The 16,988-nt window shown below is 41.7% G+C and overlaps 2 protein-coding genes across 15 annotated transcripts in view; one reads left to right on the top strand and one right to left on the bottom strand.

Moving 5' to 3' along the window:
• Window positions 1-16,988, top strand: part of spg11 (SPG11 vesicle trafficking associated, spatacsin) — a 62,875-nt gene that overhangs the window by 36,705 nt on the left and 9,182 nt on the right. For 10 of the 14 annotated variants that reach the window (XR_008962685.1, XM_057330290.1, XM_057330291.1 and 7 more), the window contains 26 exons: window positions 104-214; window positions 527-718; window positions 4,987-5,196; window positions 6,458-6,633; window positions 6,734-6,952; window positions 7,076-7,271; window positions 7,557-7,694; window positions 7,774-8,141; window positions 8,218-8,363; window positions 8,495-8,627; window positions 9,031-9,186; window positions 9,296-9,474; window positions 11,145-11,321; window positions 11,523-11,594; window positions 12,354-12,481; window positions 12,565-12,740; window positions 12,850-13,060; window positions 13,145-13,354; window positions 13,463-13,569; window positions 13,674-13,819; window positions 13,902-14,066; window positions 14,638-14,704; window positions 14,866-15,031; window positions 15,116-15,324; window positions 15,430-15,538; window positions 16,782-16,941. Coding sequence is in view for 13 of the 14 variants with exons in the window: in XM_057330290.1 (XP_057186273.1) it covers window positions 4,988-5,196; window positions 6,458-6,633; window positions 6,734-6,952; window positions 7,076-7,271; window positions 7,557-7,694; window positions 7,774-8,141; window positions 8,218-8,363; window positions 8,495-8,627; window positions 9,031-9,186; window positions 9,296-9,474; window positions 11,145-11,321; window positions 11,523-11,594; window positions 12,354-12,481; window positions 12,565-12,740; window positions 12,850-13,060; window positions 13,145-13,354; window positions 13,463-13,569; window positions 13,674-13,819; window positions 13,902-14,066; window positions 14,638-14,704; window positions 14,866-15,031; window positions 15,116-15,324; window positions 15,430-15,538; window positions 16,782-16,941 (4,023 nt within the window). In the remaining variant the exon portion in view is untranslated. Of the gene's footprint in view, window positions 1-103; window positions 215-324; window positions 719-4,985; window positions 5,197-6,457; window positions 6,634-6,733; window positions 6,953-7,075; window positions 7,272-7,556; window positions 7,695-7,773; window positions 8,142-8,217; window positions 8,364-8,494; window positions 8,628-9,030; window positions 9,187-9,295; window positions 9,475-11,144; window positions 11,322-11,522; window positions 11,595-12,353; window positions 12,482-12,564; window positions 12,741-12,849; window positions 13,061-13,144; window positions 13,355-13,462; window positions 13,570-13,673; window positions 13,820-13,901; window positions 14,067-14,637; window positions 14,705-14,865; window positions 15,032-15,115; window positions 15,325-15,429; window positions 15,539-16,781; window positions 16,942-16,988 lie in introns of those variants that run through there. The other 4 variants (XM_057330294.1, XM_057330287.1, XM_057330292.1 and 1 more) reach the window with 4 other exon arrangements.
• ciao2a (cytosolic iron-sulfur assembly component 2A) lies at window positions 712-4,606 on the bottom strand. Its single transcript, XM_057330296.1, has 5 exons — window positions 4,375-4,606; window positions 3,124-3,288; window positions 1,947-1,996; window positions 1,622-1,667; window positions 712-1,162 (listed from the first exon to the last, which is right to left on the bottom strand). Exons 1-5 carry the CDS (start codon window positions 4,466-4,468, stop codon window positions 1,062-1,064), a joined length of 456 nt encoding a protein of 151 aa, XP_057186279.1. The 5' UTR covers window positions 4,469-4,606; the 3' UTR covers window positions 712-1,061.

Raw genomic sequence — 16,988 nt, 5'->3', positions numbered from 1 at the left:
TTAGGGGTCAGTCAGTTACCTTGAAATGTAATTACTACGTTGAATGATTATTCAGAAAGGCTTCAATTAAAAAGCGATTTAACAGCAAATTTCTGTGATTTAGGGAATCAAACTGGTACATCATGTCTCGGTGAGTTTGCCTGCTGAACACGGTTCAGTTTCTGGCTGATGGGAGCAGATGAAGCTAAAGGATGTTGAGCGCCACCATTTGTTGGTTAGTGACACTACGGCGTCTGAATGAGACGAGATTATGAACCATGAAAATCAAGCAAAATGCACTCAAATTAAATCAGTTCAGGCTTTGGATGAATGTGGGGACCCTAAATACACAGACAATTTCATCCCTCCTTTGAGATTTTTATTTGTAAGATCCCAAGTTCTTCAAATATATACTTTTCACTTACAAACTCAAATTATTTACAAACCCATCTGTATGTAGGCATACAAAAATCATTAAAATCTAAAAGGGGGGGGGGGGTGCACATAATTTTTCACAATCATAATATATCATGGTTAAATTTTACAGGAAGCTTGATGTCTGAGAGCGAGCATCTTACGGGCCCTTTGGAATCACAACACTTGTGTTCTTCGGTGAAACTCTTGAGAAGAAACGAGAAGAGATGCTGAACAAGCACACAGAGAGAAAAGAACTTCTCTGAGTGTGAAATCACTTCAGCCGGATCTCCAGCAGAGCAACTGACCGTCTGATCATCTCACAGTGAGTTTACAGAGACAACTTTCAGGATCGCAATCTCACAGAAACATCCGGGTCACATTTCACCCCAAAACTCAGGGAATGACACTTTGCTTAGTTGTGTTGACAGTAATACATGCGGCATGAATGCTTCACAAAAATATCAGATTGTGTTTAGATTACAATAAGAGGTTCTAAAAAAGTGAATGTGCTTAATTGTCATAACACCACGGTGCCAAATATCAATTCTAATTTTTTATACTTTTATGGTGAAATGTGACCTGGACATGTTCTCAGCAGGATTCCTGCGGTTTGCTCACAGCCGTCTGTGTGTGTGTGTGTGTGTGTGTGTAAAAGAGAGAGATGCTCAATCATCTGGTTCGGTTACACACTGTTCCACAATCTCACGCAGGTTGGGGTTCTCCATTGCGGCGGCCACACGCTCCTTATCATTGATCTGTTTGTTAACTGCGAGAGGAAAACAGAAAAGCTGTTAAGAGATAAAACAACAACAGCTTCGTCTTACAGACACAACGTCCCTGCTAGACGATGGCAACAATACACATACAAACCGTGTGCGTTTGGGTCATCTTGCATGATGAATCGTCCAATATTTTGAGACTTAACACAAGCAGTGTTTCATGTACAGGACACATTTGTGCGTTTATTTTCATTGTTTATGCAGTAAATGAACATCTATGGCCGCATTGTTTTGCTCAGTCATTTTGCACAATAACGTTGTTTTCTGCTGTGTTGCACATGAATAGCCTCAATGTAGACCGTCAACATTTTCTGACGGTTAAGAGCCTACTTTCACTTAGCATTGGTCAACAAACAAAAAATACTTTATTTTTAAGAGCGCTCTACGTTTCAAAATATTCATGAAAAGGGTCGCACGATAAAAATAATTTTTTAATGACCACTCACTGTCTTCCTCGGTCGAATGCATTCCCTCCGTTATGTAAATCTCCAGCTGGAAGAAGAAAGCAAGAGGGACAATGTGATCAGAGGCCTGAGGAACAGAGAGCACAGACAACAGCACTGTCTCTTTCATTTAACAGCCTTTAATCAACATGACATCTCATTAAAAACTACACGCCACCAACACAGACACTGGTTACTCTTTCATATCTTTCCAATTTCACACGGCCAAAAGTAAATCGACCAAACATCTGATTAATCAAAGGGGATCTTCAGCATCTCCACAACCTTAACCCTAACAAGGTTTTTCCTTTAAACAATGCAGACGTACCTTGTGTTTGAACGGCAAGCAGCGCTGCAGTTTCACTTGTAAGCAAAGACCTACAGAAACACAACAGGTTAGACGTTTCTCCTGTAATGAGCTGTTCCGACTGTTCAACTCTTCAAAGCTCCCAGCGATAGGTCCCGTCCCATGAGATCGTGAAAACAGAATAATGAGGGCGCATTTACAATTCAACAGAGGTTAATTCAACTTTCACATATCGACTCTTACAACAGGTGGACCTTAAATCTGATCTAATGTTTAAAAAAAAACATTTAAGGTAATTCAGTGCTTGTGGATCTGATAAGCCTGCGGACGGGAAAGGAAAAAAGAATAAACGCAAACAATAAAATGCAATTAAGCATATAATTGCGCTTACAGTAGATAGGACTTATCAACGTTTAAAGAGAAGATAAAACATTTCCCATGTTGTTTACTGTTGGCAGTAAAAAAAAAGGCTGGAAACGGATTATAATAAGAAAAACTCTAATGAAAATAAAGTCTCGAACAAACGTCTTAAATTACATTTCATTCTATATATGCCTAATCTGTTGCTTTCAGAGGTCAATATTTGGAATGATTCCCACAGTTCTCTGTGAGAAGAGCCCACTTCTACATGCTGTGAATCGTGATGATGAAGTATATTTACTTATTTACAAGCTTCGCTATTAGATCTCTGAATTAACATGCAGACGGCAACGCTGAACTTCTGCCATTAACACAACCTCTGATCCCAACAGCTTTATAATGAAGAGCCCCAGACACCATCAGAGCTCACGAGAGCATTTCATTATGCTGATGTGCGGGAGAAGTGGAAATACCACGATTCACCCCCGCACACATTTCTCTGTGCTGTCAAGATGCATTAAACACGACGAGTAGAGCAATTGACTATAGGGCTGTTAATGGTTTTTAAAGATGTCATGCAACCTGTCCATGTTGTTGACATTTGCCTAATTTGGAGAGTTTCTACCAGGACACACAAAAAATAAATAAACAAGCCTTGAAGTCAACAACAAAAGATGGCAAGAATGACAAGAAACTCCAACGATAATGGAATAATATATCAAAGTGTCTTGTTTAAATGAGTTGTTAACGCAAGGGCATTGTGTGTTCTGCTATCTGAGAGATGCAGTTTTGTGTGTCAGTTGTTGGTTTGTCTTATCTCACACACACACACACACACCTATCAGAGTGGCCAGAGAGCAATGTGGTACGGTCGGAGAAAACTTGATGATTATCAGAAATTCATCGTCCCCGAGCTCCTGGACCTCCACACACTTTTCTGTCACCACGTCGAGTTCCTCAAGAGTGTTGGGCTTCTCTGGATCACGAATCGTTCGAATCACATCTGTGAAAGCACACGCAAACAACGTCACACCGCTGCCCACATACCACCGTTTTACTATAGTAAATCATGGGACAATAATACTGTACTGGATATAGCATTATATAGTGTACAGTACTTTGACATACACAGTGATAGTGTTAGATTACCTTATGTGTATACTATGGTAATAACATGGTATTTCAAAGAATACCCTGGTATTACCAAGATACTACGGTAATTTCTCTAATTTAATGGCAGTGCTGGCAAATACCAGTTAGCCTTAGGGTTTGTACCGTGGTTTTACCTTACTTTTGACCTCAGTGAAGAGTGAACCACGCTTTTATTTCAACGTACCATCATTTTTACCTAACTATGCCATGATTTTACCTTAATGTGCCATGATTTTATTTCAATGTACTGTAATTATACATTAATGAACCATGATTCTACATCAGTGTACCATGATTTTACCTCGGTGTGGCATTACATTACCTTGCTGAACCATGATTTTACCTCACTGTACCATGATTTTACCCCAGTGTACCATGATTTTACCTCAGTGTACCATGATTTTACCTCACTGTATTATGTTATAACCTCACTGAACCATGATTTTACCTCAGTGTGGCATTATATTGCCTCGCTGAACCATTATTTTACCTCACTGTACCATGATTTTACCCCAGTGTGGCATGGGTTTATCTCACTGAACCATATTTTTACCTCACTGTACCATGATTTTACATAAGTGTGGAATGTATTACCTCACTAAACCATGATTTTACCTAAGTGTACAACGGTACCTCACTAAACCGTGGTTTTACCTCACTGTACCATGGTTTTACCCCAGAGTAACGTTACCATGATTCTACCTAGTGTACCATGGTATAGCCTACAGCAGTGTACTGCGGTGTTACCTGGCGTAATCGAGATTTGCCTCGGTTTATTAAGATAAAAGCTTTCTGAACCATTATTATTGCACATTACTGTACCACATCACCTAACGTTAACTTAACAACGATTTTACCTCACTGTTAAATCCGGTAAGTTACCGCGGCAGTTTTATAAGGTACGTTACTGACTTTTATAAGTGAATTTTCCTCATACCGTACACTTCCAGCGCTTTCTCCTCCATTTTTTTGCTCCTGTTATCATTTGTCAACGGCCAGACTCGGTTCAACAGTCCGGACAGTAGATCCATGACCCTGTCCGGTCCATCACTGACCTGCGCATGCGCGTTTGCTCCTCAGCGCTTCCTCCTGCACGGACTAGGAGAGGGCGAGAGCAATCGACTGTCGAACAGAGACGTATCGAGGAATGCAGTGTTTATTTTATTTCATTTCATTGAGAAAATAAATGCTTTAAAAATACAAAAAAAGTTCTTACGTATATTTTAAACAAGAAGTTATTTTATTGTGGCGATTTAGGGATTCGAAGAGTTCTGTTTTTGATTGGTCGCGACCTTTCTCCTCCGTCACATGATGATCACGTGTCAGTCAGCTGGATAATTGTTTAGTTCATGATGTTCATATTTTGAACTCAAGGCAAATGTTTTTCATTTCTTTAGAGGGGTTATAAAATAATCATTTATTGATAGTTTGATGCTTATGTGTTTAAAATGAATTGTGTGGTTTGTTCGTACACACATGTAGGAAACGGACTGTTAAAGGGTTCATTTCACTTCCGTGTCTGATTTTGAGTTTGTTTGGGTTTGTTCAGCATGTTAAAGATGTTAAACAGGTCTGATGTCGAGGGAGCACTGGAGGTGGATTTACTGCTGTCTGATCATGATCTGTGTGACAGTGTTCAGATCAGACTGGCTAAAGGCAGATCAGTCATGTGTTGTTTGGATACTGAGAGTAAACTGAAGATTAAAGACATCACTGACAGCAGTGGATCAGTGCACAGACTGCAGGAGTCTTACACAGAGTGAGTCAATTTGTCTCTGTTTTTGCTTTCAGCTTTCTGTCTAATTTATAATAAATTATTCTTTAATAATATTAATTTTTCCACCATATATAATGTTGCAGTTTTACTAGTCACACAGATATATAAATATCACTTAACAGCAGTTAACATATTGTGATTTTGTATATAATGCATGCACATGTGCTTATGTTCATTTACAAAATAATATCTATGCTTATATTAGATGTATAAGAGAAAAAAGTGTAAGAAATATAAATTGTACAGTGTGAATTTCACAAATACATTTTTAGGGCTGTCAAACGATTAGTCGCGATTAATCGCATCCAGAATAAAATGATGTGTTTACATTAGAGATCGACCGATATATCGCTTTACCGATATTTTCCAGATATTTAAGCACTTTTCCATAATCGGGTATCTGTTTTCTTATATCGGATTCACCGATAAACGCCGCCACCTTGTGGCCGTTTTGAGAATTGCGTGCAGGACCGCCATTGCAGCAGAGCATCTGAGGGGATACGAGACTACAACAACACAGCAACTAACTTGCTTTGCTGTAATTAATCAACTTTATTTAACATATCAGCCATTTTTGCACAAATGAGATGTGTTACATAAATGCCTAATATGCAGTTTATGCATACAAATATGTTCACATCTGCTCACATTTGTGATCACAGGGCTTTGTTAAACAGTACTCATTAGGACTTTAGCCCCCCAAAATAGATCTATGACACACGTTTGCTTGACATTTGTTTAGAAAGACCGATATTTTCTATGCTTTTCCATTACAAGACGATCTGTTCAACTCCGTCGCTGTAATGACTGCGGTTGTCTCCTGGGTCCTAAATTACGCCGCTTACTAAGACACATGCAGACAGATGATTTGCTGATTTGTGTTGCCTAATGCCTATAGTACTGTATATATGGACGTCTGATTTACTTGAGGTTGTGTTCAAGAAACGTTTACCTCATGGCCCCATTGTGCCAGCAGGCATTTCATGTACTACTGTGCATATTTATTTTGTATTTATAAACACAAACATGCATATATTTAAGAAAAATATAAAAAGTAAAAACATTTATTTGTGTATAATTTCATTTATTGGTAAAAATAAATACATTTCCTAAGTATACACATTTGATGCAATTCTGGATGCAATTAATCGCGCTAATGAATATTCGTGGATTCATAGAATATGGATTCATGGATTTGGTTTGTGGAGAATGTGTCCTGTAGTCATTAATCCCTGTTTTGTAGTTTTTGTTGGGAAGATCTGTCGGAGCACGACAGACAAGATGTCAACCCAAAGCTGCTTACCGTGGACTCTCAGTGCAGTCTGAGACTTTATGGGATAGATCCACATGGTCAAGTGTCTCTCGTGTGTGAGAGCCCTTCAGACACTTTACTGGAGTCTGTCAAAGACAACCATTCAGGTGAGAAGAAAACCACACGCATCATTAAGCCCTGAATTACAACATGTAAGCTTTCGGTTTAAACGTCTCAATTTCTCCAAACATTTTCCACCCTACACAGATGTGTCAGAGCTGAGGACGGTGAGACTGCTGTCATTCATGGATGGCCGTTGTGTGCTGCTGGTGAACTCTAGTGTCGTGCTGCAGATCCGGTGGACGGAAGACTCCTCACACCTGTCCAGCTGTCGGCTCGGTTTACCTCCTCAGACGCAGGACGAGTGTGTCGATTATCATCTCTGCCGCGGAATTCTGTTCCTTCTGTTCGGTTCTGGAGTCACATGTATCCTTTATGTAACCTGTGGCATGAGCTTTAAAAGAATGATGAGAGATCAGTGGAGACTTTATTACAATACTAATGTTTTACATTATACTGCTGTCATAGTTTCTTTAACTTAAGTGTCAGATGTGTTCGACAGCACTGATGGGAAACTCATGGCGACTGTGGATTTACCGTCGTACTGCGGCGGGGGACAGACAGATGCAGACTTTTCTCCACCTGTAACTTTTTGTCGTTTCCAGATCTCGCATGATCTCAACGCCGCCGTGACCGTCACCTGCCACAACCAAGCGCTTGCCGTTGACCTGAATGACTACTTCCGGTACGGTGTTGCTTTGTGTTCTGGAGAAGATAGTCATACAGGTTTGGAATGACATGAGGGCGAATAAATCATGGAAGAATTTTACATTTTTGGATACGTGCTGGTGTTTCAGGAGGAGAGTAAATTCCCCACAATGCAATGCACATTTCTTACTCCATTCTGCTATAAAACACCCATCGTCCAATCAGATCCCAGTTGCTGGAATCAAGTCCCGCCCACATTATTCAACATTGATTGTAAATGCTGTTTTGTCCTGACTCTAGATCTCTTCTTGTCCCATCTCAGGGTGTTTCCAGATCACCTTTGTTGTCGTGCGGCCCCCGATCGTCCGCTCATCAAGCCTGTGGAATCATGGGACCACGACAGCCTTTTAAGCTCCGCCCACAGCCTGTCAGTCCTGGACACGCCGTTCCAAACAGACAGGTACAACTTTGTGCCTAGGCATCTCCGCCTCGAAAGACAATACTTCTCAAGAAAAGAATATCACTGTGACTGTTTTCAGGTCGTGGGAGTCTCGTCTGTCTTCTCTGTACATCCGTTCTAAAGCCCCGGCGCGTCCGGCTCACAGGCTACCCTGGTACAAAGATTTCCCCCACGTGGAGTGCCGTCGGGCATCGGCCACTGCCAAACTCTCCCAGCCCTCCGTGAAGCCAGGGGGCGCTGTGATGTGTTTCCACGTGCCGGAGGGAGCTACAGCAGCGATGCTGACCGTCTCCGAGTTCTCCGCCGTGGTCACGTTCGTCTCCCCGGGGAACACAACTCTGGCGTACTGGGACCTGGAGGGTGAAAGTGTCACATACCATCGCACAGAGACCCCTGCTGTACCTGTCCAGCGCTCGGATGAGGAACACCAGTGTCTGTTACTGAAGGGTGAGGCGCTTTTACACACCTGGACGACATTATAAGTCTGGAATGTCATCTGGTATAAAGTTGACGTGTGTTGTAGGGTCTGGTCTGTCTGCCGTTTTGTTCTGCGTGACCCAAGAGGAACTTTTAAACAGGCTGATGGTTTTTGGCACCGCTGGTACGGTCGACTCGCTGTGCCATCTGAACGCCTGGGGACGCTGTTCGATCCCCATACACGCTCTGCAGGTACTCTTATTTTGTAATATATAAACTGTGATTTTGCCATCATTGCAGTGGCTTATTGCTTTAAAAACAATACAACAACTCGAAGACGATGAGATTTCGAAACAATCATTTTCGTGCAATGTCCCTTTCAGGCCGGACTGAAGAACCACCAGCTGGACACGGTCGATTTCTTTCTGAAGAGTAAAGAGAACATCTTGAGTCCGACGTCCGGGTTCGTTCTGCCCGATCAAGCGTCCGCGGTCTCCAGTCAAACCCAGCTGAGGAGTAAGACGTCCGCTTTAATAAGATCTTCAGATAACCTCCTCCGTTCTCAGCTCAATTAGTCTCTTTCATTAGCGTGACCGTTAAATGTTCTGCTGAAGTTTCCTGTTAGAGCTTCTCGCTCATTACCAGAGAGAAAAGATCAAGTAAATGTGAAGCCAGATTTTGTCATGAAGGTCAAAACAGCGTAATGGAGCTTTAGCTCAGGACGCCGACCGGCTGAATTTCATCAACACACACGCCTCACATTTCACTCGTAATTGGTTTCCTTCACTTGTATTTATTTCCTTTTTTATTTTGTAATTTGTAGAGACGTTGAACATTTAGGTATTTTAATTTATATTCCTGTGTATTCAGATTTCTGTTTGTATTTAGATGTGTGTGTGTGTGTGTGTGTGTGTTTCAGATATTCACGCTCTGTGTCCGGCGCTGGATCTGCTGCACTCAGCGATTCAAGACACGCACACGGAAGCTCAGAGTCGACAGTTCTGCGAACAGTTACTGAGTATCACACTGACCTTCCTCAACACACAGACCAGAGTCCTCCTCACCGGAACACACGGTAACGCAAACACACACACAGTTTCTTCGTGTATTCAGTTCACATGCCACCTTAATTCACGTCCCATGTTCCTGAGTGTTTTTTAAAATAAAGTTTGCTTGTTTTATAGAGCTGGACGTCCACCTGCAGGAGTGCGTGCGGATTTTAGACGGCTACATTTCAGACCTGCGGGGTTACATGAAGAAATTTCCATGGCCAGACGGGGGCGCCGCTGAAACGCCTGCGTGTCCTCACACCCCGACGTCTGATGCAGCTACAGAGCGGGAGTGGCAGTCGATGTCTGATGAGGTCAGTCGTACTCACTATCGCCATCTTTGTTTGAAACATAAAATTGGAGGTTATTTACATACTTATCTTTATGCGGGTTAAAGAGCAGTGTTGGGCAAGTTACTCTGAAAAAGTAATGAATTACTAGTTACTAATTACTAGGGCTGTCAAACTATTAATCGTGATTAATCGCATCCAGAATAAAAATTTGTGTTTACGTAACTTATGTCGGTATTCTATGCTAATTAATTTTGTATTTATGAGCACATACACATAAATGCATTTATTTAAGAAAAATATAACAATTAATAAACGTTTATTTAGAATTTCAATTATTGGTAAATATAAATTAATACATTTCAATATTTCTTAAATATATAGACAAGTATGTGTATGTTTTGTGTTTATGAATACAAAATTAATATGCACTGTACACAGATATATATTATGTAAACACAAACTTTTATTCTGGATGCGATTAATCGTTTGACAGCCATGCTAATTACATATTCAATAGTGTAGTTAATTACTGTACAAATTGCTCTCTCCAAAAAAGTAGTTAATTACTTATTACTTATTACTTTCTATATCTTATATCAATAGTGATTCAAGGATAGACACATGAAACGCCTCTTTTAATTCATTCAAATAAACAATATAAAACTACATAAAGTAGTGTAGAACTTGTTAATCGACGTCACGCCGTGTTGAATGTTGCGCCATCTTGGGAGGATGGCTGCTTGTGCGTTCAATGCAGTGTTTTGTTTTTCTTGTTTGATTGGGAAATATAACTATGGTAGGTCGGTCTTGAGGTGTTAAAAACGGCAATAGCATTACGAAGAGTCGTTCAGGAAAAGCCCCTGGTTATTTTACTTTCGATTTCTCCATATATCAAACAAAACAAGTAACGGTACATATCAAAACAATAATAGCAGTGGAGTATGATCCTCCCAAGATGGCGGCGCCACTGCAACATGCAACATAGGGCGTGACGTCAGCTTCACATTCTCTATTATTAACTGACCAAAGCATTACAAATGTGAGAATTATACATTAAAGCACGGATTTTAAAGTTAGACTTTGAATTTTGATGTCAATTCCACTATTGCACACACATGTATTACACAAAGTATTTAGTTTAATTACTTCAGAAGTAACTGTAATTAAATTACAGAAAAAATAAGAGTAATCCCTTGCTTTCCTTTTCAAGGGAAAAGTAATTAAATTGCAGTAACTAATTACTTAGTAACTAGTTACTTCCAACACTGTTAAAGAGTAACTATTACAATGTCCTTAAAAAGACATTTCATGCAGTGTGTAATGTTGCTGTGTGTGAATGTAAGCGGTCTGCCAAGTTGTTACGCAGAAAGTGAACGAATAACAAATTCATTGGCTTGGGAAAGTCGACTGAATCATGCGAACGAGTCTTCTGTCATTCTAATTTCAGTTACGTGTCAGATTTGCGTCACTCAGTGTAATGCCTACTTTCCATTTGCGACACTGTGCCTCTGTACGCCGTAGACCAATCACATCAGACTAGACCATCAGACCAATCAGATCAGAGTAGGCTGACAGAAAGGAGGGGATTAGACAGATGAATCGCCCAACGAATCATTTGAGAGTGAGTCAAGAAGTAAGGTTTATTTTCTCATAAATAAAGCGAAGATCCATTTTACATATGTTTGTTTCAGGAAGTGGTTCAGCGTGCTGTATTGAGCAGACGGATTCCACACGCGCAGGCTTTCTTGCGCAGACGCTGTTCTGTTGAATGCAGTCTGGAGGACGTCAGGAAGACAGGACTGCGACGCGTCTTCACCTGTCTCACTCGCAGAGACCTGCAGACGGCCGAGATGCTGCTCGCTAACATGGTACAATACTGTACATGCACCGGGGTTAGATTATCAATACGCTAGACTCTGTCAAACAACGCTGTGAATCCAATGTTTGGGTCTTAATCTTAATCCAGGAGCTTTGTGTAAACTGCGAACTGCATGCTTTTTATATTTTGAGATCAATTTTGTATGTACGTTGTGTAAAATGAAGCAGAGCTGACTGGCTGTGTGTTTCAGGCCTTTAATGTGAAGGAGCAGCTTCACAGTATCTGTGTTCACACTGCTGATCGGGATCTAAGGGCGTTCATGGTGAGTCGGTCCTGATGAGTAAAGCCACTTAAAGACGGGTGACAGACTTTCTGAAGCCTGAGAGAATTTAAAGGGAAAGTTCAACGAAAAATGAAGATTCTGTATGACTTTTTTCCTTTGAAGAACACAAAAGAAGATATTTTGAACAATGTTGATCATCAAACAATATTGAACCCCATTGATTTCCATTGTATGAACACAAAACCACTGAGACATTTCTCAAAACATCTTCTTTTGTGTTCCACTGATGAAAGAGTCCCATACGCACACGAAGGTAAATAAACAATGACGGTTTGTATTTTTGGGTGGACTGTCTCTTTAAAGTAACAATTCGCCCCGAAATAAACATTCTGTCACCATTTACTCACCCTCTTGTCATTTCAAACCTGTATGACTTTCGCAAAACACGAAAGAAGATATTTAGAAAAATGTTGTTAACTGGACCCCATCCACTTGCATTGGTTTTGTGTCCATACAATAGAAGTGAATGGGTGCCGGCGCTGTCCGGTAACCGACTTTCTTCAAAATATCTTCTTTTGTGTTCAACAGAACAAATACATTTGACCTATATGGTAGTCAAGGGTGTCCAACAACTGTAAGCATTCTTCCAAATATCTTTCTATGTGTTCAGATTTTGAACAACCTGGGGGTGAGTAAATGATGACAGAATTGTCATTTTTGGGTGAAGTGTCCCTTTAAAAGAAATATTGTCGTTTAATACACAGTTACAGTAGCAGATGTATGGGTTGTTTATCTCAGGTTGAAGAGCTTCAGAGGCAGAGTTACCTGTCACCTGGGGAGGTGAAGCAGGTTGAGTTCATTAAAACCATCGAGACTTTGTGCTCGACGCCCGCGACAAGATGCTCGAACCCTTTGGACTCCAGCAGGTGATGTCACAAACCATTTTTCACTCATTTCATTATAAATCACAGGTTGACATCAATCATGTTTCGTTGTGTTTTCTGTCCAGGGTTCTGCAGATGACCCGGTCGGATCCAGAGAGCAGAAGACTTCTGGAGGAGATCGTACAAGACCCAGCGCGGTCCTCCTCCAGGTCCTTACTGGATTGTGTGCGTCTGGACTGGATCAGATGCTGGGACACAGACGCACAGAGTTCAGTTCTTCTGTCCAGACTGCAGGACTCCAGTCAGTGTGACTTTATATCAGAATATTGAAATGTTCTTTGTATTCTGTGACCTCCTTTATCCTTCATTTGGAGATGGTGCTTTCATCCATGTTCTTGTTTTTATTTTAGCTCTTGGTTCATGTGATGCCGTCACGCTCTGGTCGTATCTCACCTGTCTTCACGATTGGGGTCGAGTCACCGCATGGGTCTGCAGTATGACTGCGAGAGATACGGAGACCACCGCTGCCCCCCGCTGGCCTGCGCTGACACCACACATCATCAACAGCTACAGCCACTGCGGAGAATACATGCGCAATCAAATCCTGGACCTGCTCGCTCCGTGAGAACCGTTCACCCGATCACTTTTCAAATGCCTCACACGATTAAAACAACTCGTATGAGTTTTCTTCCCATTTGGTTTTAGGCAGGGGCTGTTTGTCCAGTCGGAGATGGATGACTTTGAGCAGTTGCTATGGCGACTGGGTCAAGCTGGAGGAGTGATGCGGGATGGGAGCGGTCCCCCCGTCCCACAATTCCTCTCTTCACAGGGGCAAGAGTTTCACCAGCGCTTCATTCTGCACTGTCTGGAGAACAGTCTGCAGTATCTGCTCTACACGTACCTGGAGCACTACAGGTGACACACGCATTAACGCATTATCAAAAGAGTAAAAACATCCATGCGCACAAATATCATCCACCCAAGGAGGCATACTTGAGTGATGCGTCTCTCTCTTCTCGTCAGGTTAACTCCCGGGAATTGTCCAGGTCTGGACGACAGGAACTTGTTTGAAAGTTTCCCCTGGTTTGAAATGATGCTGAAGTTACAGAGAATCCCCAGAGACCTCAAAGGTGAGATCGTTTTGCTTTGTTGAACATGAGATTAAGACGGATCTGTGTATTTGAAGGTTTTCAGGTCAGTATCTTCACTGATATCTGCTCATGTTTGTGTTCAGATCCGGAGCGGGTGTTCCAGGCGAGTCTGACAGGAGCTCAGGTTCTGTTGCCCGGCAGTCAGGCGAGCATTAGCAGCATGTTACTGGAGGGTCACAGTCTGCTCGCCCTCTCTACAATCATGTTCAGACCGGGCGGCATTGACCAGGTCACAATCCAAACCTTCAATTTCAGTTTCAAACATAATTTCATTTTATTTGAAATTAAAATGAAGATCATGTGGCCTGCAGGCGATGCGAGAGGGAGAGAGAGGTCAGGACCCTTTGAGTCGTGTGGACCCTCAGCTGTTGAGAATGGCTCTGGGTGCGTATCCGAAACTCAAAACGGCTCTTTTCCCCCAGATCGGTCCCCGCGGGGCGTCCTCCTGTGATATATCCCTCTATCACCTCATGCAGGTATGTGTCTTTCTCCAAAACCTTTGTTTATGTTGTTGCTGCTGAAACCGTCTATAGTATAGTTTAAAGACCCACGAATATTCGGATATGTTTGTCACGGTAACGCGCTACAACAAAAACAATAGATTTCCATGAAGTCATTCATACTGCGTGCGTTATTCGCACTACGAATTTTTGTCCAGTGTGATGAATTTCACCGCCTTCGCACGGCGATAAACGATCGACCAATGAAATCTGCACTTTACATCACGTGCCAGGAGCCGCTGCTGTTACACAAACGGGCCACGCGGTGACGCTAAAGCACCGAAAACTGACTGCAAAGTCACCAGCAGTAAACACGTAACTTATAACGATGAATAGGAGTGAAGAGCGGTTCGTGTTGATAAAACCCAACCGTAGCAGAACCTCACAATCCCTTGAGAAAGAAACTTTTGCCAAAAGAAAGTCCAAAGAAATTGCTGGACTGTGCAGATTTTAATGGGTTTTTCTGGGAAATAGAAAACGACTGACCACCCACCGTCCGAGATACAGAATTTCATTTGAGCTCTGTGTGTTTTTTGTGTGTGTTCAGTCTTTGCAGCCATTGGATCCTTCCAGACTCTTCAGTTGGCAGGCGGGGAACGTCGCGGGCGGCACCGGTGGGTATTTACACATCACGAAATTTGCACAACACTGTGGAGAACGTGTCACAGATGAAACCTTTTTCTGGCCAATTGTCCTGAAGTCGGGCTGGTGTATCAGCATATGTTCAGATGCCATCGATTGTGGACCCCTTTGTGGTTGAACTACTATTTTCCAGAAACATCCTCCGAGCCGCCTCATTTCTCCAGCCCTCATCTGGTCAGCAGACACTCCCTCATTGAGAACCTGGACTATCTGTATTACCTGAGCCACAGGCGCCCGGCGTTCGCCTACGGGGTTTTCCTCACACAACATCTGGTGAACTGCAGTAACGTAAAGTCACGGTGAGTAAAACACACACACACACAGACATAAACATTATAAATCCAGTTTTAAAATCTCAGCTCCTGATTCGTCCGTCTCCTCAGGTTATCTCAAGCCGTGGAGCAGGTCTTCTCTTTAGCTCTGTTGAACTTCAGCTCCGCCTCCGTGACGGCGGCGTGTGTGTGTTTCTGCGAGCTGCTAGGCGTGTGTAGTCTCAAACTGAGGGTGGATCTGAAAGCGCTCAACCTCATCCTCAAACTCTGGAGCCGGAACTATGAGGATGGAGCCGAAGCCTCGTTCAGACAGATGCTCGGTAAGAGATAACATCTTACTTTTGTGTTTGTTTTGAGGACGCTATTAGGATTCATTTCACAGTTCTTGTCGGGGATTTCATCTGTCTGTTTTTTTTCCTCTTTAGTTGAAAAGGCCGGTAAGCTGGTGTCCGATGAGAAACACACGGCTCAGGAGCTCTTGGTCCACCTGGAGGAGGCAGTCAGAGATGCTCTGGAGACGAAAGGCGTCGGTCGGTCAGTGTTTGGCCTTCAGTTTGAAATCTTTTGTGTATAAACTGTTTGAAAATCTTTTTAGAGGTTGTTGTTGGATACAAGTAGGGCTGGGTGATATACTGTACTTAAAGTCCCAGTGAAATAAACAATGACAATGTCTATTTTTTCATGAAATATCGCAGCGTTTATTGTAAATAGTTTATCAATGTGGGTCTTTCTCTTTTAAAAATTCCTGTGTCCTCGTAATTTTTAGTTAAAATGTGAAAATGCACTTCCTTCCTGTCATGACGATCCATCTTAAATAACTTATGTTTGACGGCTTGGGCGGAGCATCCGTTAACTCCTCCCCTTCAACTGTCAGTCTGCTCCCAGTTCCATTTTAAAACGCAAGGGGTGTTTTTAGACATCCAATCAAATCGCAGAAAAAGACGAAAGCCACACCCACTATTTTTCTCATTCGAAATTACATTTCACTCTGAAATCCGTCAAAATGCGGAAGTAAAAACGTTCGCAACTTCGCGGTTCACGTGGACAAATTTTGATAATAAGACAAATCTGCTTCTTTTTGCGTTTGATCTAGAATGATGAAAAACAGTGGTTCTTATTCACTAATAATTGCGTAGATTTTTCATATTCATACGCACATTTTTTTTTCCCCACACCTCATTTTCTGTCGTCAATTTGATAATGTTGCGTTACACTTTCGTGTTACTTGTGAGACAAAAATAGAGCGAAATTGCCCTTTTGTGCTATCTTTGCCACATTGATCTTCATTTTCAACAATATTCTATAATGTTATTTTAATTTCGGTAACACTTTACAATAAGGTGCTATTTGTTAGCAATTAGTTTATGCATTAGCTAACATAAACTAACAAGGAACAATACTTCTAAAGCATTTATTAATATTAATTCATGTTAATTTCAGCATTTACTAATACATTATTAAAATCAAACGTTGTCACTGTTAACATTAGTTAACGCACCATGAACTCACATAAATAACTGTGTTGACATGAACTAACATTGACAAGGATTAATAAACGATAACAAATTAAATTGTTCATTGTTAGCTAATGTTGGCTAATGCATTAACTAATGTTAACTAATAGCACCTTATTGTAAAGTGTTACCTACATTTCTAATATCCGATATATCGTCCAGCTCTAAACACAAGGTTATGTTTAGCGTGTGGAACACAATATTTTAAATGCAGAATATTTTGCATTTGTTTACTACATTTGTTTATTGTTTGTGCATGTCAGGTCATCATACGAGGCGGCGCAGGATTGGGCTCTTCCTGTGAAGTTCTGTCATCTCCACGCCCTGCCTCTAAGCTCCGCTTACCCGCAGGACTGCGCGTGTGATGGACAGTGGATCAACTTTCTGTTGTTTGTACAGTTACACAGTTATCCTCCCCAACAGGTGCGTGCGTTTACAGATTATTCTTCCGATGGATTATCTATGCATTG

This window comes from Triplophysa rosa, linkage group LG3 (assembly GCF_024868665.1).
Source record: "Triplophysa rosa linkage group LG3, Trosa_1v2, whole genome shotgun sequence".
NCBI classification, from domain to species: Eukaryota; Metazoa; Chordata; class Actinopteri; order Cypriniformes; family Nemacheilidae; genus Triplophysa; species Triplophysa rosa.
This window is presented reverse-complemented; position numbering and strand designations above follow the sequence as displayed.